The 27,769-nt window shown below is 36.0% G+C and overlaps 2 protein-coding genes and 1 pseudogene across 2 annotated transcripts; 1 reads left to right on the top strand and 2 right to left on the bottom strand.

The window, feature by feature from the left end:
- Positions 1-298: 298 nt before the first annotated feature.
- Positions 299-11,505, bottom strand: LOC132311895 (malate dehydrogenase [NADP], chloroplastic). The gene is made up of 14 exons (XM_059810042.1): positions 11,190-11,505; positions 10,974-11,067; positions 9,928-10,014; positions 8,952-9,036; positions 8,054-8,235; positions 7,879-7,949; positions 7,703-7,793; positions 7,506-7,580; positions 7,316-7,417; positions 7,067-7,189; positions 6,582-6,650; positions 6,436-6,504; positions 903-956; positions 299-825 (listed from the first exon to the last, which is right to left on the bottom strand). Exons 1-14 carry the CDS (start codon positions 11,348-11,350, stop codon positions 772-774), a joined length of 1,317 nt encoding a protein of 438 aa, XP_059666025.1. The 5' UTR covers positions 11,351-11,505; the 3' UTR covers positions 299-771.
- Positions 11,506-20,710: 9,205 nt separating this feature from the next.
- On the top strand, positions 20,711-22,152 carry LOC132314286 (probable CoA ligase CCL5; annotated as a pseudogene).
- A 1,999-nt stretch (positions 22,153-24,151) lies between these two features.
- Positions 24,152-25,903, bottom strand: LOC132311893 (uncharacterized). The gene is made up of 2 exons (XM_059810040.1): positions 25,480-25,903; positions 24,152-25,295 (listed from the first exon to the last, which is right to left on the bottom strand). Exons 1-2 carry the CDS (start codon positions 25,886-25,888, stop codon positions 25,132-25,134), a joined length of 573 nt encoding a protein of 190 aa, XP_059666023.1. The 5' UTR covers positions 25,889-25,903; the 3' UTR covers positions 24,152-25,131.
- Between the last annotated feature and the right edge of the window lie 1,866 nt (positions 25,904-27,769).

Genomic DNA, 27,769 nt, shown 5'->3' with positions numbered 1-27,769 from the left:
ATGTCAACGAATGGCTTTAATGGTGATGAGCGAACAAACTAATTTGAGCCAAATATATATATATATATATATATGATAGTTTATTGAATAAACCTAGTCTACGCACAAAGCTCTAGTGGGACGACCATCACTATTGGCTAATACTTGCTTGATCCTCTGCAATCGAGCAAGCTGGAATTAATGGTGTGATATAACCATCACCATTGGCTAATACTTGCTCGATTGCAAGCTGGAAGTAATGGTGTTGGATCACGATTTAATTGAGCATGCAACAACACGGTGCTGAACACTAAACAAAAAAAAAAAAAAATTGCCACGGCATCCATTTTAATGTCTGATCGACGGACGGCTCAACTCGACAAGTACATGTGAGAGATCTGATGACCAGATTCAAGTACATGTGATTCAAGTACATGTTTGTGAACAAGACTAAAAATAAGAGCCATGAACCCAAGTTCAATCCGACTTTTACATCAGGACATTTGGGAATTTACATTCATGAAGAAAAAGTAAATTTACATTCATGAAGAAAAAGTAGCTGGAGTCTGCTCACTAATGATAGCATCATTCGTACAAACTCCGGGTGTAGACCATTGCAGACCGTTAAACCTCATATAGCTTCCCGAAAGACTTAAAATAGCAAATTTATCACTACATGCTAAATTATTATGCTGCTTGTAAATAAATAATAGTGGAAGACTAATATATGGTATTGTCTCTGTTTCCTCCGGAGGTTGCTCTTCTTGAATGAGGATTCTTTGTTCGTTGATTCTACATTTCTCCAGGAAGCATGGTGTCCTCCGGTAGATCACAGACGGGAATACCCTAAAGAGAGCAAGAACATAATCATATAACTTGTAGCATCAACCCAAGGAACCAATGGTGCAAAATACAATACTTACCTCTCCTATTAGGTGGCCTACACATCTCTTCTCAGCAAGCAATTCGGCTTCAGACTGGGGAAATAACAGTGAGAGTCGTATCAAATGGGAGAGGAATGTTACCACATGCATTGGGGTATTTATACTGAAGAAAGTCCTTTTATTTCATTTTTTGACAATTTGAGGTGCGAGTCCACTTTGTTTCTTCAGCATAAAAGCGTATTTTGTTGCATACATAGGACCTCTCAGTATAAAAAAAATTGGCGCTTCCATATATTGTACCGAGCCCATTCTTATTATTGAAAATGAAAGATTCGATAGTAATACTACCAAATATTATTAGCTGTAAATATAATATTTGGAGGATATTTGCTGTAAATAGAATATTGGTCAAATATTGTAAATTATGAAATTATTAATTAGGCCAGCTAGTTATGTGCATGAATTCTCTCTTATAAAGAAAACCCGTGTAAACTTGTGAATAGTGTGCTAATACAGAGAAAAAGTCTATTCTATATTTCTTCCTTTCAAGATTATATGGCATCAGAGCCACCCTAACGAAGAAAAAAAAAAAAAACCTAATTTTCTTTTCTGCACAATTTCTTCGTTGATCAACCATGTCTGACGTTTCCTCCATATCAACTTCGCCTATCACCCAGTCAACCAATCCGACAACCCAAGCCCCCAGTACTGATTCTCACTCTATTCAGATCACCAATATTCGCCTTAATGGTGACAATTATTTACGGTGGTCCAAATCCGTTTGGATGTACATCAGAGGGCGGGGAAAGATCAGGTACTTGACGGGAGACAAGAAGGCACCAGCATCGGAAGACCGAAGACCCAACGTACGTGACCTGGGATGCAGAAAATTCAATGGTGATGACTTGGCTTGCGAACTCCATGGACGAGGATTTTAGCTCCAACTATATGTGCTACTCCACGGCCAAGGAGCTCTGGGACAACATGAATCAGATGTACTCTGATTTGGGAAATCAGTCTCAGATCTACGAATTGACTCTAAAACTTGGTGATATTAGGCAGGGAGAAGACTCGATCACCAAGTATTTCAATTCATTGAAGGGTTTTTGGCAGGACATAAATCTGTTCAATGATTATGAATGGAAATCCACTGAAGATGCCAATCACTACAAACGAACCGTAGAGGCTCATCGCATTTACAAATTCCTTGCTGGGCTCAACGTGGAATTTGATAAAGTACGAGGACGGATCATTGGCAGGACTCCACTTCCACCAATTGGTGAAGTGTTTGCTGAGGTTCGAAGAGAAGAAAGCCGCAAACATGTAATGTTGGGGAAGAAGACTACTAGCGGACTTGTTAAGAGTTCCACCCTTATTGTTGCAGAGACTGCTGCTAATAAAGCAGTCAATTTTCAGCGAAAAACTGAAGAAAAGCCACGGGCCTGGTGCGACTTCTGCAACAAACCGCGCCATACTCGGGAGAACTGCTGGAAAATTCATAGAAAACCAGCGAATTGGAAGAGTAGCAAGCCTGGTGACAGAAATAGGCGTGCGGTTTCTACTGCTAATGAAGCTGAGACAAGTCTTTTAAGCAATGAGCAGATGGATCACCTTCTGAAGTTGCTGAAATTTAATTCCTCATCTAGTATTCCTAGTATTTCTCTTGCACAAACAGGTAGTGCACTTAATGCCCTCTCTTGTTGTTTAAATTATACTCCATGGATCATCGATTCTAGAGCCTCTGATCATATGACCAGCCTTTCCAATCTTTTTAGCACTTACTATGTTCTGACCTTGAAAAAAATTAGAATTGCAGATGGTAGTTTCTCACTTATTGCAAGAAAAGGTTTGATAAAATTATCCGAGAATATAGATCTTAAATCTATTCTCCATGTCCCTGAACTAGCCTGTAACCTTTTGTCTGTGAGTAAACAAACCAAAGAATCTAATTGTCGTGTAATTTTCTGTGATTCTTACTGTGAATTTCAGGACCGGAGCTCGGGGAAGAAGATTGGCAGTGCTAAGATAATAGATGGACTTTACTACTTTGATGGGGCCTTCTCCAGTAATAAAAAGGCTCAGGGCCTTAGTAGTGTTAGTTTTAACTCTATTTACGAACAAATAATGTTTTGGCATTTAAGACTAGGACATCCTAGCTTTCCATATCTTAAACATTCGTTTCCTACTTTATTTAAAGATTTGAATTGTTCATCGTTCTATTGTGAGAGTTGTTGCTTATCTAAGAGTCATCGTACTACTTATTTACCAAAACCTTATACTTCTTCAAAACCATTTTATTTAATACATAATGATATTTGGGGACGGACCTTCAAGAGTCACTACTATCTCTAGGAAAAAATTGTTTGTTACTTTTATAGATGATCATACCCGTTTATGTTGGGTTTATTTGATGAATGAAAAGTCTGAGGTTGAAAAGAATTTTAAGAATTTTTACACAATGGTTGAAACTCAGTTTCAACCAAAAATTAGCATTTTTCACACCGATAATGGAACCGAGTATTTTAATGAAATTTTGGGGAGTTTTTTGAAAGAAAAGGGTATCCATCATCAATCTACATGTGTAGATACCCCTCAATAAAACGGAATTGCTGAAAGAAAAAATAAACATTTACTTGAAGTGGCTCGTGCTATAATGTTTTCATTGAATGTTCCAAAATATCTTTGGAGGGAAGCTGTTTTAACAGCTTCATATTTGATTAATAGAATGCCTTCACTTGTTTTAAAATATAGCACGCCATTAGAATGTTTCAAAAGAATTTTTCCATTATCAAGGATATACTCGGATTTACCTTTAAAGGTTTTTGGCTGCATAGCTTTTATTTATATACCCAATAATACTTAGTCCAAACTTGATCCTCGAGCTGAAAAATGTGTTTTCATAAGGTATGCTTCTAATCAAAAGATATATAAGTGCTATAATCCCCAAACAAGAAAATTTTATGCAAGTATGGATGTTTCTTTCTTTGAAAATAAATCCTACTTTCCCAAAAATTCTCTTCAGGGGCGAATGAGGTGATGGAAGAAAATTTTTGGGATTTATCTCCTACTCCTTTACCAAATGTGATTTTGACTCCTTCACCTCATCCTACTGTTATTCCCGAAATTCAAAGTCAGGAATAATGTGATAAAACCAATGAAAACAAGTCATATAGTGCCAAACATTACTGTATCTGAAACAGGGGAAGAATCACTACAACCGGGCACTAAAGTTCCCAATACTGAGCCTCTGGTTTATACTCGGAGAATACCTCATCAAAATAGTCAAAGTCAGCCTATTCCTCTTGGAAATGATCAATCTCAACCTTCAGGAACTAGACCTCCAGATATCACAGGTAATTCTGTTCCTAACTCATCTTCAGTTCCTATTGTTTCTCCTAACCAAGAACCATCAGACCTTGATATTCCTATAGCTGTTAGGAAAGGTATTTGAATTAAATATCCAAAGCTGTTAGGAAAGGTATTTGAATCAAATATCCAAATCCAAAATATCCTATTGCTAAATACCTTTCTTATGAAAAACTCTCTCATACTCATAGGGCTTTTACCTCAAAAATCTCACACTTGTTTGTCCCGAGAAACATTCAGGAAGCTCTTGATGATCCGAATTGGAAGTTAGCAGTGATGGAAGAGATGAATGCTCTTAGAAGAAGTGGTACTTGGGAGATAGTTGATTTACCTAAGGAGAAAAGAACAGTAGGTTGCAAGTGGGTCTTTACTGTGAAATATAAAGCTAATGGTAGCATAGAGAGGTACAAGGCAAGACCAGCAGCAAAAGGATTCACCCAGAACTATGGAATTGATTATCATGAAACTTTTGCTCCTGTAGCCAAGATAAACTCAATCAGAATTTTGTTATCTTTGGTTGTGAATTTCAGCTGGCCATTACACCAATTAGATGTAAAAAATGCCTTTTTAAATGGAGATCTTGAGGAGGAGGTCTTTAGGAATCTACCACCTGCGTTTGAGGGAAAATTAGGACCTAATAAAGTCTGTAGACTGAAAAAATCTTTGTATGGTCTCAAACAGTCCCCTAGAGCTTGGTTTGAGATATTTGGTAGAGTTGTGAAGAATTGTGGCTACTGTAAGAGCCAAGCTAACCATACCATGTTCTACAAACACAGTAGAGAAGGCAAGGTTGCAGTGTTAATTGTCTATGTGGATGATATAGTCTTGACAGGTAATTACAATGAAGAATTGGAGAGATTGAAAAAGGGACTTGCCGCTGACTTTGAGATCAAGGATTTGGGTGCATTAAAATACTTTCTAGGAATGGAGTTTGCTAGATCCAAAGAAGGTATATTTGTGAATCAACGTAAATATGTTCTTGATTTACTTAGTGAGACAGGTCTGCTAGGATGTAAACCAGCCGAGACACCCATTGAGCCCAACCTTAATCTGCCACCTTCTAAAGATGAAGAAGTTATGAATAGAGAGCAGTATCAAAGACTTGTTGGAAGACTGATCTACTTGTCGCATACGTGTCCAGATATAGCTTTTGCAGTCAGCATGGTTAGCCAGTTCATGCATTCACCTGGACGAGAACACTTTGATGCAGTCTAAAGAATTCTCAGATACCTAAAGGGGACCCTTGGAAGAGGTCTACTGTTAAAAAACCGTGGGCATTTGCAAGTTGAAGCCTATACTAATGCGGATTGGGCTGGGAGTGCTATTAATAGACGGTCAAGTTCTGGCTACTGCACCTTTGTTGGAGGTAACCTTGTCACCTGGCGGAGTAAAAAACAGAATGTAGTAGCAAGAAGCAGCGCAGAGGCCGAGTTTAGATCAGTTGCTCATTGAATTTGTGAGGTGTTATAGATTAAGAGACTATAGGATGAATTAAAGGTCTCTAATCCGTTGCCTATGAAATTGTACTGTGACAATAAAGCTGCTATTTCGATCGCTCACAATCCAGTGCTTCATGACAGAACAAAGCACGTGGAGGTAGACAAACACTTCATCAAGGAGAAGTTCGAAAAAGGATTAATTTGTATGCCGTACATTCCTACTACCAAGCAAGTTGCAGATGTACTTACAAAGGGACTTCCTACAAGACAGTTCGACAGACTAATTGGCAAGCTAGCTATGGAGGATATCTTCAAACCAGCTTGAGGGGAAGTGTTGAAAAGGAAAGGTTCGATAGTAATATTAACAAATATTATTAGCTGTAAATATAATATTTGGATGATATTTGTTGTAAATAGAATATTGGTCAAATATTGTATATTAGGAAATTATTAATTAGGCCAGCTAGTTATGTGCGTGTATTCTCTCTTATAAAGAGAACCCGTGTAAACTTGTGAATAGTGTGCTAATACAAAGAAAAAGTTTATTCTATATTTCTTCCTTTGAAGTTTATACTTATGCTTTTGGCTTCTTTTCTTTTTCTCTCTTTTTCTTTTTCTCTTTCTTTTTCTTTTTCACAAATATATATTGGGAAAAAAATGAAATAAAAGCATAAGAATGGGCAAGATTTGAACTTGAGACGTTACTCAAACACACCTCACTCGCACCTTCCAACCTGAGAAAAGGCCAACACTCAACATGCTCATACCTTGGTTATTCGTTTGAGAAGGTAGTCATCAAATATTACATCCTTGGCAAGTTCATAATCACCATCCCCCTGAAAAATAGGTATAATATTTGAGAGGCGATCTTGATAAATTCAATAGAAAAGAAAACTTCTAGTAAATAACTTACTTTCGATCTGCACGGCATGCTGAAAATGATATCCTCTGCTATACCATAAGGGTTTCCATTGGTGTAGACCTACACACGTGCAAGTTTGTGAACTTATAAAACAGAGATTATATACCACCAACAACTTCAAAGCTACTCAAGCTACCGAGTTTGTAAATGCACATATGTGCAAATGATTGTTACTTATCATATATATTACAGAACATGACACTCAATTCTTTTGGAGAGAATTACATAGATGAAACTCAAACACGGTTGGAAGAATTGGTTGCTATACAGAAAAACCATTATATATGCAAATTATATTGTTTTAATGTTCTCTATGCAGGAGGGTTGGACATTATTTTTCATCTCCACTAATGTAAATGAAGTTAATGAATATTAAACAACATAATTGCTCAAGAAAAACTAATATGTTCAACTAACAGCATAAAAATCCGATTACGACTAAAAATTCCTTTACAATAAAGCAAATGTGAACTTACTCCAGTAGAAAACCAATCACCCTTTGGGGTGGGAGTTACAAGAGACCTGATGGCATCAACAATTGACACAGCAGTTGATGCAGCTGAAGATCTTCCCCATTTCTTAATAAGCACGCCACCTCTCTGCAAATCAACTTAAAACCATTTAGTGATCAAAGTCAAGGATCAGAATCTTTAACAACAGACTACGCCAATTCAATAGACTACACATATAGTAAAGATGCATAAATATGATTCTTTAGATCTTACCGTCTGGACCATTTCAGTGAATTCCTCCTCCAACCACTTGGTATCCTTAATAACCTCTTTGGCAGGAATGCCATCGATTCTAGCATTTAAAAAGTCAGGAACCTGATGAAAATTACAATAAAAAATACCATTAATATAGGGATACGAATATAAGCTATCCAAAATCTAGCAAAGGAATCAATTCAATGACCTGAGTGGTCGAGTGGTTTCCCCAGATGGTCATATTCGACACTTTGTCATAGAAAACACCTGCCTTGATGGCCAGCTACAAAAAAAAAAAAAAAAAAAAACCAAACTTTTACAAAGTTTAGTATATCTATTTCCTTTCAAGTAACTACAATAATGACTAAATATCATCAACACAAGTAAATCTTGTGCGAGTTATACCTGACATTTTGCCCTATTTTCATCTAATCTAGTCAGAGCATGAAAATTTTTTGGAGGTATGTTTGGAGCATTTTTCAAACAAATCAATGCACTGCATGAAGAAGAATAATATTATTAGCAATGACAGGCATCAGAAGGAACCACACGCTTATGTATCAAGAGAATAAGTTTATTACTTGGTATTACAGGGGTTTCCCACTACTAGCACTTTAACGTTACGGGACGCAACAGCATTAAGAGCTTTCCCCTGTGATGTTTTATCCAAAAACTATGTAAGAAACAAAGTATGATTCCCAATTGATTTGTCATAAGGAAATTACAAGTGACACCAAAAGCTAAAAGACATAGCACCTGCTCAGCAAAAATTTTCCCATTTATGTCTAATAAGGCAGCCCGTTCCATTCCAGGCCCTCGAGGCTTTGCTCCAATCAGAAGAGCCCATTCTGCATCTTCGAACACCTCGTAAGGATCTATGCCAATACTCACCTCCCTCAACAAAGGATACAGTGAATCCTCTAGTTCCATGGCAACTCCTGCATACATTAATTTATCATTATGAGCATAAATATACAACAATTTTCATTTAAGAGAATTCAAAACTTCATACTTGGCAGACAGCATAATTGAGGATAAACATAGTTGCATCAACAATGGAGAACATTCACAATTCAATCTATCACACTAGATTGCATGTGAATTTGTAAATGATTGAATGCCAAAAAGCATTCATGTCGTCTTCTTCTTCTTCTTCTTTTTTCCCTCTAAAGTTCAAGCCAACACACACCCACAATATTGCCCCTAGTAAGGCTCGAGCACTCAGCCTCCCCTTTGAGGAGGAGAGATCCTACCATCTCGTCTAATGCCCATTGGTACCTTATTTATTATAGTTCCAGCATAAAATTCTTATCTAGGGGAAATCCTGATCTGAAAGAATGACAACTCTCAGTCTTGTACCACGGTGATAAAGCCTCACATAACAGTTGATGCAGCTCAGCTGCCATGGGCAGTGTCTTTTTAAATGATCTGATTTTAAAAGCATATATCAACTTGTTCTACCTATTAAATTTCAACTTGTAAGGTAGCAAAAATATTCATTCTAACCCTCAATAACTCCCATCAGTATTTTTAACTGTGAAATCATGCTTAACTATATACTTCCAGGATACATTTGAAAGTAGGTTATATGGTATAACTGATACAGATGCTGCTCAATGACTCAGAAACAAGTAACTTTAGTTAACAACCATACCTTCAAGAGCTTGGAATGACCTTTCAGAGCCCAAAAGTTTCAATGCAATAGGTTGATTTGGTCCAAAAACTTCACCAGATGCAAGCTGACATATTAAAAAAGTTAAGATACCAAGTTCTAGTTGCAGCAAAATGCATCAAAAAATGTCTTCCTAGCTTCTTGTGCAAAAGTTATGAATGCAACAATGTTGTTTTACAAATTAGAAAAGTACATTTTTTTTATGGATGGTAAAATATCGTCATTAATTGTCACCTATGACCAACAGAACATTAACCTTCTTTCGTGTTTAGGAGCATGGTTGGATATCCGAGGAAATGGAGTGACAGGAGTTATGATTTTGCTTTCCTTGGAACATTTTGAGCACTATAATACAGCCACCAACAGTAAAATATTGGATGATGTTTCATGGGATCTTAATGTGACATTATTCAACTACTGATCAAGGCTTCATTCAGAATATACGAGTAGTTTCATTCAGGAGGATGGTATGGTACACATGAAAGCTGTGGGCAACACAATTAAAGAACTTAGTCTCCAACGGACAATATAACGTGTTCTTAGTGCACTGAAGTTAATCTCTTGATTTGGTGACTGTAAATTCAAAAATCATTCCAATCCTTATTTTACTAGTTTTCAGATAATTGCATTCTGTAGAAAGAAAGACAGGCAGGAAGTGCCCTTCTTTATGAGTCCCTTATCAAGGAAATAAGCAAAGAAAGCTTCTGGTCGAGTGCTGGCAAAAGGAATTAAAAAAGGAACGGCTTTGAAGGGACCAGGGAAGGATGGCTCAAGGAAGCTAAGCGGGAACAGCGCAACGGAATCATTGACAGTGGACGACTCCTTATTTTGAACTACATCAATTGCAATATCCTTTTGTCAAGTTAGAGCTGTATTTTAAATCTCTTATCATAGATTGCTTCTTTAATTCTATTCCAAAATTCATGGTCAAATGGAGAAGAATAGAGGACTTCCTTACTTTGAAAAGGAGATGATTAGATATCATCCCAGCAGCACCTGAAACAGCAATATTAATTAATTTCTTCCATGATTTTGTCTCTTCTTCCTGTGAACATGTTGAAATAAAAGTTAACATAAAAAATAAGATCAACAATGTAATGCCACATACGTGCTGCATGCAATAACATAAACATGGTGCCATTATTTTTCTCTTTTTCTAATTTGTTTGCAATGGGGGTCGGGGAGAATTCTCTAATTGAAACTCTTTAGGCAGTAAAAAGAAGTGTAAAATTAGAGAAAGAGTTCTCTATTGAATCCTAACATAAACTCGTCTATGACTATAAATAAGTCAAAGCGGAATTTTTAAATAATCAAGAGAAATAGTATGCAACAAGATTGGAAATGAGCATACATCAAAAGTCACGTGACCGTCACCTCCCTTTAGTTTCCATCTCCAATGAATTTCAAAATTAAGTTTCGACATTGGACATGTTGTGAAGTTAAGAAAATCAATCATAAAAATTTAAAAATAAATAAATAAATACTTTGGAGAATTTTCCAAAACCTAAAAGAACAATCAATAAGGATAAACCCTGAGTATATTAAGAACTACACAAAATTTTTACCACCACCCTTCCCTTTCATTAATTCATTTCACAACAATATCCCACTAGTCTTAGAAATGGAGCCGCCCATATTAGTTAGTTATGCTTATTAGTGTGAGCGAAACGAGAAACAGCCTCTCCGCATACGGAATTAAGTCTATTTACATCCAACTCTCCCCAGACCTAGCAGTGGCGGGAGCTTCGTGACTGGGCTAGCCCTTTTTTGGCTTATTAGTGTAAGTCTTCATTCACATAGTCATTTCCTTTTAACTACTTAGCCTACACATATCGACAAACAATAGAAATGCAATTCTATTGTATATTAAATACCCAAAACTATGTATAAGAAAATCTAAATAGAAAACAAAGAAACCCAGCTAAGAATATGATATAAACTCAAATTCACAACTAAAATCAATAAAAATCTGAATTAAACCTAAGGGAGTGAAGAAAAACGTACGGCTACGAGGTCATAAGTGACGCAGAACACACCAAAGCACTCGGTCTTGGTCTTTGGATCTTCATTCTGAACAGCAACTGGTGCTTGAACTTGACTGGAGAGATAAATAACAAGAAGAATTGGATCACCAGAATGAAGAAAGAGTTTAAAGATAACAGAATGAGAAATTGAATCAGCATATATAGAAATTAGAATTCAGAAGACGAAGCTAATTACTTGGATGCAACGGAGCAAACCACTCTGGCAATTCGAGTTCGAGGGAGACGTCGGAGAGAGAGACTACTTCGGCGATTTGTGAAACGAGTAGATAAATAGGAGAGCTGTGGAGAGTGAAGACGAGTTTTGGTGTATGAAGGAGAGAACTCTGCCACCGCCATGGCAGCGGAGAGCGCGAGAGAGAAGCTCTGTTCTAGAGAGAGAGCGAGCTGTGTTGTTGAGCAAATAAGGCGAGAGAACGAGAGAGGTCTGTTTTTGTAGAGAGAGAGAGAGAGGGAGAGAGGGGTTGGGTGTGTGGTTTGGAGGGAGAAGATGCGATGAGAGGGTAAAAGAAGAAATGAGATTGGTATTGTGATTTGAAATACAGGTATAAGGCCATCCACATGACACTTGTCATCTCATCTCTAAAATGTACAGTAAAAAGTTACTGCCCTCCCTTCTCCAAAATTCGGATTTGGATAGATTTCGGTAGAATTAGGTCTGATATATATATATATTTAAAGGTTAAAATTTTGATCATTAATAATAAATATATACTTTATAATTAATTAAATCATATTTTTTCATTATATCTCATAATAATAATTTAAAATTTTAAAGCTTTGCCCTTCCACTGTCACAATAAATTATGATGGGTCTCATATGTGTCTATAGCGACTATGTCGGTTGCAACAAATCTAATTTTCTAAAATTTTAATTGTAAAGTTAAAACTTTGTTTTCTTTACAAAATTATAGGCATGACCAAGTATTAACATCACACAATCAATAATTAAAATGACAATTTCAAATAATGAAGTTTTACTTTGAGATTTTGTGTAAATATATGAATTTGACCTTGCAGGTGGTGTTAATTTTAGTCGTTTGAAAAACTTTTACATAAGTTCAATCATTTAAGGAATTAATGAAAATATTTTTTATGCTAATTTCAATAAATATGTCATGATAGAGAATTTAGGATTTTGGACTCATGACAGATAAGGTAAATCTTAAATAGGAAAATGATATTTTAGGCGACAAAAAAAACCGACAAAATGTCAATTTCAACGTGACAATAAATAAATGGTTCTCTCATGCCCCCTCACACCATATTAAATACGTATGATTAATTTATTTCCTTTTTTATCGTCTTAATTTTTTTCGCTCTGTACGTTAATCCTTTTTATATTTTTCTTTGAAATATTGCTCTTTATAAAATATTTTTTCCATTAAAAGACTAGTTACACTGAATGAGATTTTTATCTTAATCTGTTGTTTTAATATCATATAAGATTTCCATCCAAGAAAAAACACACGGAAAAGAAAAGAGAGAAGATTTTCGATTAGCGATGGAAGATTTTCAATTTTCTTTCACTTCCAAGTTTAAAGCAATTAAGATATGGATTTGTGAGATTTCTGTTAATTTTTTTTCTCTCATCTCTCATATATACATACACTGAGAAAGAAGAGTACAGTAAGATGAGATGCAATTTCATCGTAATTTGAACAAATTTTGCAAATTGGTGCTCGATCGCGCCGGTAGTAGATATTCACGGTCTCCACTATGTCTCCGATGATGATTGCACGGCGTTCCAAAGAGAGGATGGGCATTATATCTTTATTTGAATAGAGAGAAAAAAAAAGATCTTCTAACTTTTGTTAACAGCTATATTGATATATTTATATTTTTAAGTAGTCCATACAGTAACATACACGTGAAAATCGTAATATATCGGTTTTTTTAAATCGGGCAAAATAGCAATACTCTCTTAAATATATGTAATTATTCGTAAACATATTATTTAAATCAGAGTGTTTTTGTGTCTAATATGATGGCCCTTTAAAATCCCTGGCCGTCCGTACGGGTTAAGAAACCGTTAGCGTGCAAGACTGTACTCTCTCTCTCTCTCTCTCTCCCTCCCTCCACCCACAAAGGGGCATAATAAACCTTGTTGACTTTGAATTTTGAAAGTATGCCAAATACATGCCCAACCAGAAAAAGGGTTGTAAAGAAGATCTGTTGCTCTGTGGTACTGGAAGAAGAAGTTCTGTTACTCAACTGTCCGTCAAGAAGCCTTCAGCAGACTTTTTTCACTCATGTAACTTTAACGGTCTGTGAGTCACGTGTCTCTTAAGATTTTAAGTCATTTGGTGGTGTTATATTAAATTCTCTGTCCCCACTTTTTTGTGCTTTTGTGGATTATTATAGCTCATGGCTTTCCATGCATGTGGAGGAGGCTCACAAACACAAAAGTACAATCAGGACCATAGTTTTTATTTGGTTAAAAAAAAAAAAAAAAAACAAAACAAAACTATTTTCATGCTAAGAGTACGAGCCTCCCATATGCTACACAATCAAACCAACAATTAGATGTTCAATGTAATAACTAATTTTTCTCTTAGCATGTATTATTTTGATTGAAAAATTCAATATTACCATGGTTGTGCCTTATTGTGTTTGCACTATATCGATGGTTCAAATTATTCGCACGGATCGTCAAACAGGGACGGACCCATGTGAGGCCTAGTGGAGACACTAGCCCCACTGGAATTTTACATTTTTTTTAGTTTTATCTAAAAATTCTTAGGTGATTATATAAATGCCCACATAGCTTTATCCTTTGTCTCCACTGAAATTTTTAAATTTTTTATTTTTACTTAGAAAATATTGAATAATTATATAAATGCCCTGTAACTTTATTCTTTGCCCCTATTGATTTTTATTATTATTATTTTTTTTCTCTCACTCACGCCCCATAACTATTTAAAATCGCTCCACTGAAACAAGTTTCTAGGTCCATCACTACCGTTAAATGTACGTGTGAGTGATGTGGACCATCGAATACAATAACCGTACTATAAAGAACTAAGACTCATAAATATGTGGTGGTCTTAAGAATTTGTATGATTGTGATAGGGGGATTTTCTAATATTTAATTAATTTCATGCTTTGTTTTGAAAATACACAAATTGAATTGTTATAACGCCAACTCTTGTAGAGTTTCTGCCTGGCATATCATTCTACAATTTTCCAAATGTGCATATTACCTCGAAATTAAAGAAATTAAGAGATACCCTTCCTCAAAAAATTTATGTACAAAAATGGTGTGACAGATAATTAGTTTAATCAATAATTTCCAAACAGAAGCAATAGTCCTCATGGCTTTTTTTCAGACCATTCTACTTGACTAACAAAATCCCTATTTAAGTTATTGCACCTTCCAATCTTGGCTTGGCTTGGATGGTTGGTTGATTTCCAACTCTCTAACATCTAGTTTCAGCCTCAAAAGAATATATGGTTCAGATAAAATATCAACCTTCCATTCAAAATCAATTTAAAAGACTTATTAGGAAAGGGAAAACCATAATGGTTGTTTGTCATTTTTTTCTCCTAGTTTTTGGCGTCCTACCAAGATCCAAAACTTGAACATCAACAAATTTCTTTACCTTTTTTTCTTCTAAAATGTACTCCGGAATCCAGAATAGAGTTTCAACATATTGCATCCCGTTCACCCAAGTAGCCTGTTGTCGGTCAATTATATATTATCACATAAATAAAAATACATCTATTTTATTTAATCATATCTAGTATTTAATTAGTGAATAATATTACTAGGAATAGAGTATTCTTGACGTATTGAAGTTTTTCTCCCCTTAACTACAACTGTTCTTTCAATTTTTATATACGCAATCAACTACACGTGTGCGTGAGAGAGAGAGAGAGTGTGTGTGTTTTCATTCATGTGGTTGTTTTTTAGCCTCTGATTCCCCAAAGTGTAAAATTCCAAGCGGGTCCCTATGCCCTTTTCCTTAGTATTTGAACTTGAGTCGCTTGTCCATTGCGTATGTGATTTGGGATTTTCTGGCACTAGGTTATCAATGCCCCCACTTTATGCTCAGAAATTTAAATCCCACTTTGAATTTTGAGTCCTCTCAAGATTTTCTAGCAAATTCTTTAGTATCTCGGTGAGTTGACTAGTGGAAGAGGCCTCACCATTCAAACATTGATTGGAATTCATCGTAATACATGTGAAATCATTCAAAAGCATGTTTACTAAAGCGATGGTTATAAATGTGGATACTTGTGGAGACAAATAAGGATAAGCATGCTACTGGTTTTGGTATTTTATCAATTTTGCATTATTTTTCAGCAAAATTTTCACCAAAATATAGAGTGATACACCAAAAGCTTAGGACTGTTTGGTTCACATTTTGTTTTTGATGTTTTGCTTTAACCCGAAACAAAACATGTGTTTTGTTATAGAGTGATTTGAATAGTAATTGAAAGCATGTTTGGTAACGTATATTTGTTGTAAGATTTTTTGAAACAAAAATATAAAAATATGTTTGGTAAAAAAATATTACAAGTTTGAATAATATAATTGTTAGTTTAAAAATGTCATTTAAGAGTTTTTTAAAATATATATATACTGTTCATCGCTACAATACCGGTTGTCACCAAATTGGTGTTTTGATTTTTGGGCAATATTCACGAAACGTTTCACTACTGTACAAAACAAAACATTTTTCAACAAATATGTTTTTTTCATTGTTCATTGCTACAGTACCCGACAAAAACAAAAATATTAAAAACAAAATACGTACCAAATAGTCCTTATTATTGATTTTAATATGTTTAAGTTCATGCAAAGGAACATGTTTTTCTGCCAAAGATGATATTTCAGAATTAATTTTATTTTTTTATTTTGAGATAAAAAAATTAAATTTTTGACAATGATTGTAGATTTTTTATTATTCAAAAATAATATATAAACAATATTTACCTACTCATATTTGGTTGGTTAGTAGGTATATCCTACTAATAGCTGATGTGAACTAATCACAAATACACATTTAATTACAAAATTAAAAAAAGTAATAAATAAGAAAAGTCATGTGCTAGTATAAGGTTGAAGTCAGTGAGAGAGTACTTACTCATGGGTGAGTGACAGGACGTAGTAAATTTATTTTGTTTTGGTTAAAAATCAGTTTTGGGCTTGCGTAATTGGTTGAATGGGCCCAATACCAACCAATTGGCCCAACAATGTCAAACTGAACTATTGTATGAAGTTGGTCTTTGCTATAATAAAAAAACCACCTTGCTATAGAAGAGCCGAAAAGGAGAAGAATTACCCGTTAGTTTCACCATAGATAAAATTTAAATACTAGCCATAGAAGAGGAGAAAGGAGAGGAAAGAGTGATTCAAAACTAGTGAAGTGAGTGAAATCGGAAAGAGTAAAATTTTCAATCTTTCCAACCCACTCATTCAACTAACTTTCGAAAACTCCCTCCTTTCCATTCCCTCTTATACAATTGCTCCATGGCCCAAACCATAGAACAAAAAGAGAGAGCTGCTAACCACTCTCACCTGCCACTCCTTTTATAAGTCACCTTCTCTTTTTCACTTTTAACCTTGGTCGATGTGGGAACTGCACACTGCACACATGCATGTATATATATATACACACACACATATATATCCAAACATGCTTGTCTGTATACTCTTAAATCCTTCTATCCTTTTCTTCCGTAGTCTCTCATTGTGCGTGTTTCATTTCAATTCAAGTTTTTATATGACGAAATTTCCATAATCTCTGTGTGGATGTGGGGTCATAGTCTATATTGATCCATGATAATAGCTGGAGTTCTCTCTCTAAGCATTGCCCGGCTACAATGGTACACGAGTCTTGTTGATGCAATGCGGTGTTCATGGCAAATGACTACTCATTGAAATGTGATATGGCTAAGGCTATAGACCGAAAAAGGCACGCTAAATAAATTCACCTGCCATTTTTTTTTTATAACCAACTTCTCTTTTCCACAATGACCTCATGCAATCCTTCTCAACTATCTGAACCACTAAAAGAAATCAAAACCTGCATTTTCTCTATGAACAAAGACAGACCCCATCTACCTTACTGTTTTGTCTATGGAATTTTTATTGTCATTTCAAACCTTAAAAGGGCAAAAGTGACCTTTTATCCATTTGCTGAGGGAGGTAAATGAGATTATGATAGGTAGGACATTGACAAACCTCAAGTAAGATGAGTGCAATTTGTACTTAACTATAAATTAAGATCAATAACATTTAAATACTTGCTCTAGAAGAGAAGAAAGGAGAGGAAGGAGTGAATGGAAACTAATGGAATGAGTAGTTTTGTTAAAAAAAAAATAATAATAATAATTTAATAAATTTTTTTCCAACTCTACTGGTTCAAGTAATTTCCAATAACTCTCCCTTTCCCTTCCCTCTTATAAAATTGGGCCATGGCCCAAACTATAGACTAAAGAAAGGCATGCTAAATAAATTTACGTGCCACTATTTTTATAGCGTACTTCTTTTTTCCTCTTATTTTTAATCCATGTGGGACTAAGTGACTTCACCATATATTAATATGTAAGCATAGGGTACAAATTACAAATCCATCCCATCCAAGATCTATATCCTTCTTTCTCTCTCTCTCTCTCTCTCTCACTCTAGACTGATGAACACAAACTTCCATTCTTCTAATTTAATTCAAATTTTTTTCTGTACATTACACACACACACACATAGATATATTTAGGAAGATGTAGCATGCAGAATGGGTACAAGGGGAAGTTGATCTTGAAGAGAGAGAATATGATGAAGATGATCAAGAAGAATGGGATTGACAGTAATGGCAGTGATGTGTGAACTAAATCTCTATGTGCTTGATTCTATCTCCGTTTTTCATTTGGGTGCCCTTAATATTTCCATTTTAAACTGAAATTTCTGATTCAAATGAAATCTCTCTCTAAATTTCCCGTTGGGTAATCTGAATCAGAATTTCATGTTAATTTAATTTTGATTCTCTAACCAAATTTCCATTTGGATTTTTTACTTTCCTTAACAATTAAAAAAATAATATAATCAGCTGAAGTTTTATCCAACCTTAATGGAGGAGGCGCCTGCCATGCGCGTGAGTAAATTCTAATTTACAACCTATTTATAAATTAAACTTTAAAGCTTAATTATTTAATACACAACAACTTACTTACATTCAATTTAATAAACGTATGTAAGATAATAATTTTTAACATTTTAAACAACAATATAAAATTTATCAAATATGATTTTATATTAACTCTTAGACAAATAATCATCATATGTAACTTATACCCTATTAAAATAATTTATTTTACTATTTTTATTTTTTTGGAATTAGTTTTGTTTTGAACACGTCACTTTACTTGAGTGCAACATTTTTTCATTGACCACTCTCGCACAATTAAATTAAGTTCAATTTCTTTCTTCTTTTTCTTTTCTTTTTTTTTTTTAGCTTTTGAATGCATCAATTGGACCTATAGAGATATTCTTCTCCATTCAAACTTTTATAATTTCATCATCAACTAAATCTCTCTTGAAATTGTTTTATTTTTATTTTTATATTAAAGCACTTTATCCAAAAGATATATATATATATATATATATATATATATATATATATATATATATATATGTGTGTGTGTGACAAAATTTATGTTATGTGCTCTTAGAAAACAACCAGGAAGGATAGGTTCCTGTTCAAAATGTGTGGAGATATTTCACTCTATTCAAATTTTATAACCTTTTAATTCCATTTACCTACTTAATCTCTCTCTTGAATTTGTGGAAGCAAAGAAAATCAATAAATTGATTATTTTTGAAAAAAAGAAAAGAAAAAGAAAAATAAAAGGAAAGATGTTTTTTATTTTATTTTATTTCAAAGGGGCATTATTAATATTCCAGAATAGCTATCAAAATAGTGTAATAACTTGAAGAATTCCTGAATTAAAAAATGATTAAATGTTAAGAATTTTTAAAAATAAAGTAACAAATAATTATATAGTAATTTTAATTTCTTATTATTGTTAAACACACTGAATAGACAAACGTGCTATTGTCAAAGACGGTTTCCTTTTCTTTTATAATAATAATACAACTTTTCTAATAGAGTTATACACTGCATAAAGTCTACTAAATTTTAATGTTATCTTTTAACAATTAAATCCATTACAACTCTTTTAAAATTGTTGGTAAATATGAGGATTCAAATCTCCCAAAAATAAAATAAAAAATCTAAAAATTTTAGTAAGTTTTTATAGTGAACGTAATAGAGAAGGTATTGTAAGAATTTATAATTTAATCCATAAATTCCCGTATACGCACACTAATGAATTGAATCCACGCTGGATTCCATTCAAGACCGATGGGAGAAGAAGAGGAATACAAAAGAAAAGAAAAGAATTAGAGAAGAATTAAAAAGAATTTTCGAAATGGGAGAATTTTAGGGGAGTGCATTTTGTAAAAGAGCAATGATGTATTACGACAATAGACTGTCGTAACATTCACAGTTTTTCACAATTTTTAATGAAGTCCATCACTCGTGGTGGATTCTACTACCTATTCCCACTCTGTATTACTTAAATTTTGACGCTTTCTGACCCCACATACGCTTTATATGACCTAGGTTACAAGAATATCGTATCAAGCAATTTGGAAGATGATTGAAGATTGTGTTCGCACTCGGCTTCTCTCAATCAAGATGAAGGACTCCACCAGCTCGAGAGGCATAGCTGCTGAATGGAGACTCCCTCGTTCGATCAATACAGCTGAGGTCACAGTTGGTCGATTGCCTCTTGTTCTTTCCTTCTCTCCGATTTGATTTTCTGATTTAGGGGAGGGAAGTTTTGTTTGTTCCTTTTGGGCCATGTTTGGGGATATTGGGTTTGGTTTGGGGATATTGGGTTTGGTCTCTTGTGTGGGCCTGTTGTTTTGTGCTTGCTGCCTTCGGGCTACTTTTTTTGGGCTTGTTGGTGAGCCCTGTACATCTCTCCTGTACGTGTCTCTCTCTTTTTTTTTTTTTTTTTTGTTATATACCGAAACCCAAAAAAAAAAAAAAAAAAAAAAAGTATCGTATCAAATATGATTTCCTTTTTATTACAAAATTACACGTATAGAGTTAAAAAAAAAAAATTTAATAACAATTAACAGTAAAGCAACTGCAAAAATTTAGGGGAACAGTAGCTCCAGCAAAATACCCAATCGAGTTCTCCCATTTACCATCATGAAAAAGACCTTGATCAATTCAATAATAATAACCAAAAGGAAGTTCATTTTGCAAGAATTTCAAATTCCAAATCTTCTTCCTACCAAACAAACATTCCTCCCTAGAACAATTTAGCATCGAAGTTTACTTTTCTAATTGTTTATCAATATTCGGCCGGCAATTCATATGAGGTTTGTATTTATGCTATTGTAGTTTATGCCACAGATTTGTTTGTGGTGATACCACGACTTTGTTACCTTCTCATTGCCGGCAACAATACACACAGTACACACATTATATCCCAAGATTTAACGGATTTTATAATGGCTATAATCAAATCCCAACAAGCTTAAAACCTAGCAGCAAATCTTAGTCAATTCCACAATCGACATAAATACAGAGTATATACAAGGTTAAGCTCAATATATAGTTGACATAAAAACTAGGTCTGTATAAGGTTTAGCTCAGTACATTGTGATAAAGTTTGGTCTTTTTTTCCCAACCATGTCAAGCGACGAGGGGTGGATTGCCGCCACTGAAATGGAACCCAAAAGCCACCGGCAGCCACTTGATCAAAGCGGCTTTGACTCAAGTTCCGGCATCTACCACTCACTCGACCAACTCGGTGAGCTTGACAAGATCCAAACCATCCCCAAACTTGACACGGCCACATTCGTGCTATCAAAATTCCCACCCCTGGACCAAGTCGAGTCACGAGTTGCACTCATGGACTCGGTTACTAACCATCGAGTCACCTACATGCAACTCCAACACTCTATTCGATCGCTTGCCACCGGCTTGTGTCACGGGCTCGGGGTTCGTAAAGGCGATGTTGTGTTCGTCTTGTCCCCGAACTCGCTCTTGTATCCATTTGTCTCGCTGTACTCTCCATAGGTGCCATCTTGACATCCCACAATTTGTCTCGCTCTATTCCCCGTAGGTGCCATCTTGACCACCACAAACCCTCTCAACACCGAGTCAGAAATAGCAAAACAAGTACGTGACTCAGGTACCAAACTCGCTATTGTAGTACCCGAAGAGGTACATAAGTTACTCTCTACGGGAGTGCCCACACTCCTTATTTCTCGTCCATCCGATGACAGTTCACTTTCCGTAGAAGAGCTGATTGATGGCTGTGAACCACTAGAACTCTCACAACCAAGGCCAACTCAGTCATATACTGCGCAATACTATACTCTTCAGGCACTACCGCAACTAGCAAAGGTGTAATATTAACCCATGCAAACTTGATATCCATCAAGACACTCCTCAAATGGGGTGTGGACGAAACATCGTCTCAAAACGACATATTCTTGTGCTTCATACCGATGTTTCACATCTATGGCCTCTCTTTCTTCATCCTAGGCTTGGTTTGTGCAGGTACTGCCACCGTGTTAATGCCAAAATTCGATTTCCAAGCCATGCTCGATGCGATTCAGACACACCGAGTTAGTAACATTCCAGCGGTTCCTCCAATCATTCTTGGGTTGGTGAAGTATACTGGCAAAGGTGGCCATGACTTGTCCTCCCTGCGAAAGGTGGTGGGTTGAGCTAAGGCAAGGCTATGGGTTGACTGAGAACTCTGGTGCAGCCACATTTTTCGTATCTGATGAAGCAGCTAAGACTCATTTGGGCTCGTGTGGAAGGTTGATTCCTAGTTTCTGTGCTAGGGTGGTGGATTTTGAAACCGGAGTGGTGTTGCCACCCTGCCAGAAAGGAGAGCTGTGGCTGAAAAGCCCAGCTGTGATGAAAGGGTACTTGGGAAATGAGGAGGCTACGGCTGCAATCATTGACACAAACGGATGGCTGAGAACTGGTGATCTTGGTTATTTCGATGAAGATGGGTTCCTCTACATTGTTGATCGGATCAAAGAGCTAATCAAGCATAATGGGTACCAGGTATGTAAGCAATTTTGTCAAAATATATTGCTGTGAGAAAACAGGCAACAATATATATAGAGAGAGAAAACGAGCGAGCTATTGAAATCGTGTGTATGCACCATCTAATGAAATGATATGAATGTGAATGCAGGTAGCTCCAGCAGAACTGGAAGCAATACTTCTAAGTCATCAACATATTCTTGATGCAGCAGTTATACCGTACGTCACCTTCAATCTCTTCCTATCTATCTATTCTCTCTCTCTCTCTCTCTCTCTCTAACACAGGAATAGGATTTATTTATTTATTTTTAATTTTTTGGGTGCAGAATTGAAGATGTGGAAGCAGGACAGATACCAATGGCATATGTTGTGAGAGCAGCTGGTTGTGAACTCACTGCAGATCAAGTCATTCAGTTTGTTGCCAGCCAGGTTAGTGTCAGGCTGTCAGCTCACATATATGTCTGTTATATTCTTCTAAAGTCTATATATATATATATATATATGCATGTTGTATTCTTCTTCTAAATTATATGAGGTCAATGTCAGGTGGCCCCATACAAGAAGGTAAGAAGAGTAGGCTTCATCGATGCCATCCCAAGGTCAGCTGCCGGCAAAATTTTGCGGAAGCAGCTAGTGTCTCTAAGCCAACAGAAAGTCCTCTCCAAGTTGTAACAGTTCATTCTCTTTTTGTATTGGATGAAGACTAGACATCAAGGAAGAAAATATTACTGCAGTTTGAAAGCTATTTGGCAGAAAATATAGGAAGGAGGACAAAAGTTTAGGAGTGCCATATATATTTTGAAATAAAGTTATATCAGAGCATGAATTTTTCAGTTTGTATTGCAAACTAAAAACTAAGCAACTGCACTCAAGAAAAATCTGAAACTTTTGTCCATTTTCCTATTGTTTTGCAGACTCCAAAAGTAAAGTTTGATTCTCTACTTCTGAATCTCTTGGAAGGAAGCTATTTCCTAAAAAAAATAAATGAATAAATAAATAAATAAAGTATTTAATTCATTTTATTATTTTTATTTTTAAATGTCTCAGTGGCATGGTATATACCTAGTCCTCTCATGCCATATACCTCGACGGTTCTAGGTTTTTTCAGAGCATTCTACAAATCCAATTTAGCTAAACCAAAACAAAGGCTACATACAAAATGGGGGACAGTGATGAGAAAGAAAGGTTATATCGTAATGAAACAAAATGAAAGAAACCATCAAAAAGGGCATACAGGATACATGATACAGAGGACAACTAGTTAATAGTAGAATTTCATCTCCACAACCTTATTTTCTGTTTAGATATCATGATCAACTGGATAGATCACCCAGGTTCGGGTCCATAAGCAGTGACAATTGCCCGTGTTCGTTCTCTCTATCGATAGGTTCCCTTAAGCAAGCCACTGCTTGCAAGTTGCCGGCTCATTCTTCAACAAGCATGCAATCAAAGCCATGCGGTCAAAGCCCTGGGCTCCTCCCACTACTTGGGAGCTTACTATTTTCATGTTCCATTACACTCCCTGAAGGGGATTCTTTTCACCTTCTCTCACGGTACTACTTCGTTATCGATCAACTGGGAGTACTTACCCTTGCAAGGCTAATTGAATTCACATGGGATTCCACATAGCCCATGCTACTCGGGTTACAGCATAAGCAAGTAATGCTTCCCGCTACTGAACTCTCACCATATAGGGTGGTGCACTCCACCACTTCACCTAGCAACATGACACTTGTAGTGTTGTCCCACAGTCCCGTTTCCATGGTTTAGGCTACTTCGCTGCAACAAGGATTGCTTTTGCTTTCTTTTCCTCTAGCTAAGATGTTCCAATTCGCTAGGTTGTCTCTTGCCTATCCATGGATATCATAGCAGTTCGAGAGTTTGACCTATTCAGGAATTTCTAAAATCTAGGTTTATTTTCAACTCCCCAAAGTGTTTCGCTTTCTATGCCCTTCCCTGTCCTAGGTATCCACGCCAAATTCTAAAATATTTGAAGAAAGACAGCAATGGCATACACGTGAGGAATCTTTGCCAAGCTTAGAGATATCAGGAGTACAAAAAATCAATTGTTATTATTAATCACCAAATGATCCAATAGAATCCGATTACAATGAGTGACAATAATAAAAAAAAACAAAAACAATTACATAACAACAAAAGAAAATTTAAGAATTAAAGTTATACCATGCAAATAACTGGGGTATTCCAAACAAAGTACAGAGAAACAACTGAAAGAAATTCAAGAATCTTGTTTAAATTTAGTCTTTTTTCTCATGGAATTCTCATAATAGTTCAGCAGACATTTAGGACTCACTCATGCATGCCAATCACAAACATAACAGCCAAGATTCTGATAGCCTCTCTAATAATTAATTACCATAAAGATAATTTATAAGTTTACCAAATAATATAATATTAATCTGATATCTATTTTATTTAACCACCAAATAATAGAAATAGAAGTAAATCACCTGTCCAAATCATGTAGGCGACATAATTAATAAATAATCTTACATTTCAAACCTAGTATTAGCATTGTCATTTGTTACGAGTGCGGTGGCCGAGGAAGTGGTGTCATCACTTTGATGATGCATGCCAAAACAGCAATGTTCTTCGAATGGTGGGGGTTTTTTGCGTCCAAAAAGATGTGGTGTTGGTGGCATTCAAACCTCGCTTGAAATGGTTAGAGCCAATACCAAGAAGATTAATAGGGACAAAGGGTTGTTTTAGTATGTGACCGTGAAAGAGCTTAAAATTATCAACAATATCGTGCACAAAATTTTAAAGGTGTGTAAGGGTTATATGGAATTGGAGCTTTGGAATTGAAATTAGAATTGGTGGGATTTGAGAAAATTTCGGTTCAATTTTTTTAATTATTTTTCTCAATTCCAATGTACATTCTGCATGAGCGAAAGATCAAAACCCTGGTGCTTTGGGACAACTATGGTCCCTGACAACTTTTTAGTTTTATTGAATAACCCTTTTAATTTTTGAGGTACTGACCTTCCAACTTTAACGGGTTGCATGTACCGCCTATCCAGCTATCCGCCTCCAGACACCACCAGAACTTCGTCTCTGGACAGCTGCGTCTGGCTCCATATCATGTTCCATGCAGATTTTTGTCTTCGAAGTACTTGAACCTCTTCCTCTATAGACTGCAAGGATTCCAGCATCCTCTGTAATTTGGTGATATGTGCCTGAAGACACCATTACCGATGTAAAACACAATCAGTTTCTTACAAACAAAAATTAAATTCATGAATTAGAAAAGAGTTTAAATTCATGAATTAAATTCATGAATTAGAAAGAGTTTAAGATAACAGAATGAGAAATTGAATCAGCATATATAGAAATTAGAATTCAGAAGACGAAGCTAATTACTTGGATGCAACGGAGCAAACCACTCTGGCAATTCGAGTTTGAGGGAGGCGTCGAAGAGAGAGACTAGTTCGGCGATTTGTGAAACGAGTAGATAAATAGTAGAGCTGTGGAGAGTGAAGACGAGTTTTGGTGTATGAAGGAGAGAACTCTGCCACCACCATGGTAGCAGAGAGCGAGAGAGAGAGAAGCTCTGTTCTAGAGAGAGAGAAAGAGCTGTGTTGTTGAGCAAATGAGGCGAGAGAACGAGAGAAGTCTGTGTTTTTGTAGAGAGAGAGAGAGGGGTTGGGTGTGTGGTTTGGAGGGAGAAGATACGAAGAGAGGGTAAAAGAAGAAATGAGATTGGTATTGTGATTTGAAATGCAGGTATAAGGCTATCCACATGACACTTGTCATTAATGCCTCGTCTCATCTCTAAAATGTACACTAAAAATTTACTACCCTCCCTTCTCCAAAATTCGGATTTGGATAGATTTCAGTAGAATTAAGTCTAATATACTGCATATCAGTCCCTGGTAAAAAAAAAAACCTTATACTATTAATTTGGTGCAAATAAGTTTGTGAAGGTATAAAATGATGATAATACAGTCACTTTAGTTGAATAAATTAATAAGTATAAATATAAGTCATGTAAAATGACCTTTTTATCCCAAACATCACCTAAACCTAATTTCCCTCAACTCAAACACAGCCTTATGCCCATATGTCACTGTTCATCTTCTTCCCTCAGTCTCCACTTCTATCACCCGCAACCACCCATCACCGCCACACCCTATAAGCCTATAGATATACAATTTTAAAGTGGTGAATAAAGTAAGCAAAGGGAGCAAAGAAAAAGAAAAAGAAGATAGAGGGTGTGCGCCAATTTGTATAGCAGCAAGGATCCCAACAAATTTGTATAATGTGTCAAGATACAAAGTCCAAGGAATTTGGGGGAAATTGTAGAGCAACTCGGTGACTGGTCCATCACTTGACCCGAACTCGCAGACACCTTCAATTGGCATTCGATCCACATCCAACATAGAATCACAACATCAATTTAACCCAGCAATTGTGAGAAATTGTTGCAGAGCCACCATGAGAGAGGGTGATTGGTTAGAGAGAGAAAATGTGTGTTTAAGAGGTAACGATAGTGAAGACAAAGAAGGACGGTAAGGAGTTGCTCGACGAAGATGAAGGATTTACCGGCGATGAAGGACAGCAGCTGAGCTCGGTTTGAATGGACTGAACAAAATGGCAGCCGTGGATGATCGCGATTCCGGTGAGCACAGATGATTGCACCCGCGGGCTTGAGGCAACGAGGAACTGGTGATGCAAGGATCAGCGGTGATAGTGCGGCAGAGAGTTTGTGTGTATCTTTTCGGCAGAGAGGTTGAAACTTTAGGGTTAATGTATCTTTTCGGCGATACAAGCACCAAATAAAAGAACGATAACCCACAAATCTTTTTCAGCAACGCCGACTATTACTAACTTCGACCCGCGACAGCTGGAAAGGATTGTCGCGATTTAGCCGGTGATGAAGTCATCAAAATTGGGTTTTCACTGGGGCAACTAGAATTTATGGCGACAGCTAAATAGGCTTTCGGAATCTCGATTAAAAATAGATCTGAAATAATGGTCCACAAATATTTCTTCGGCCACACCACCATCTTCTCCGGCGAGCCACAACCACCATCATTGCAGGCATAATGGTCCACAAATATCTCTAACCCAAATAGACTAATTGTTATAGTGAATTTTCATAATAAAACTTAATCAAACCATACAAGAAGATGAAAAATTATGTATCATGAATTGGAACAAAATTAAGAATTTGGGTCGGAGCCTTCCCAGCGTTCAAAACAATTATTCTACTCTCTCTCTCTCTCTCTTTCTCTTCGTATTCTCTCCCCTTTCCTGCAGCCGCAATGAATATAGTTTTTCATTGCCGACTGTGGTGCCGCTGGTATAGGTGTGGGGACGCTGTGTGATGGTGGTGATGGTGCTGCCGTTGTGGAACTTGTTAGGTAACTGAGTCAACTCAACAAATTTGGGTTTGTGATGTGGCTTTGATGACACACTGAGTCAACTCAACAAAATGGTAGAATAGGAAGAAAAAAGGGCAAATTAGGGTATTTAAATTTATTTTATGTCAATTTTGACCAAAAAGTGGTCAGATGGACTAGTTCTGCACCTTTTTTGCACAAAGTCTATATATCAAGGGGTTTTTTGCACTTAACCATATATATATATATATTTAAAGGTTAAAATTTTGATCATTAATAATAAATATATACTTTATTATTAATTAAAT

This window comes from Cornus florida, unplaced genomic scaffold (assembly GCF_030987335.1).
Source record: "Cornus florida cultivar Cherokee Brave unplaced genomic scaffold, ASM3098733v1 CherokeeBrave_3.0.0_Hap2_Chr06, whole genome shotgun sequence".
Taxonomy (NCBI): domain Eukaryota; kingdom Viridiplantae; phylum Streptophyta; class Magnoliopsida; order Cornales; family Cornaceae; genus Cornus; species Cornus florida.
This window is presented reverse-complemented; position numbering and strand designations above follow the sequence as displayed.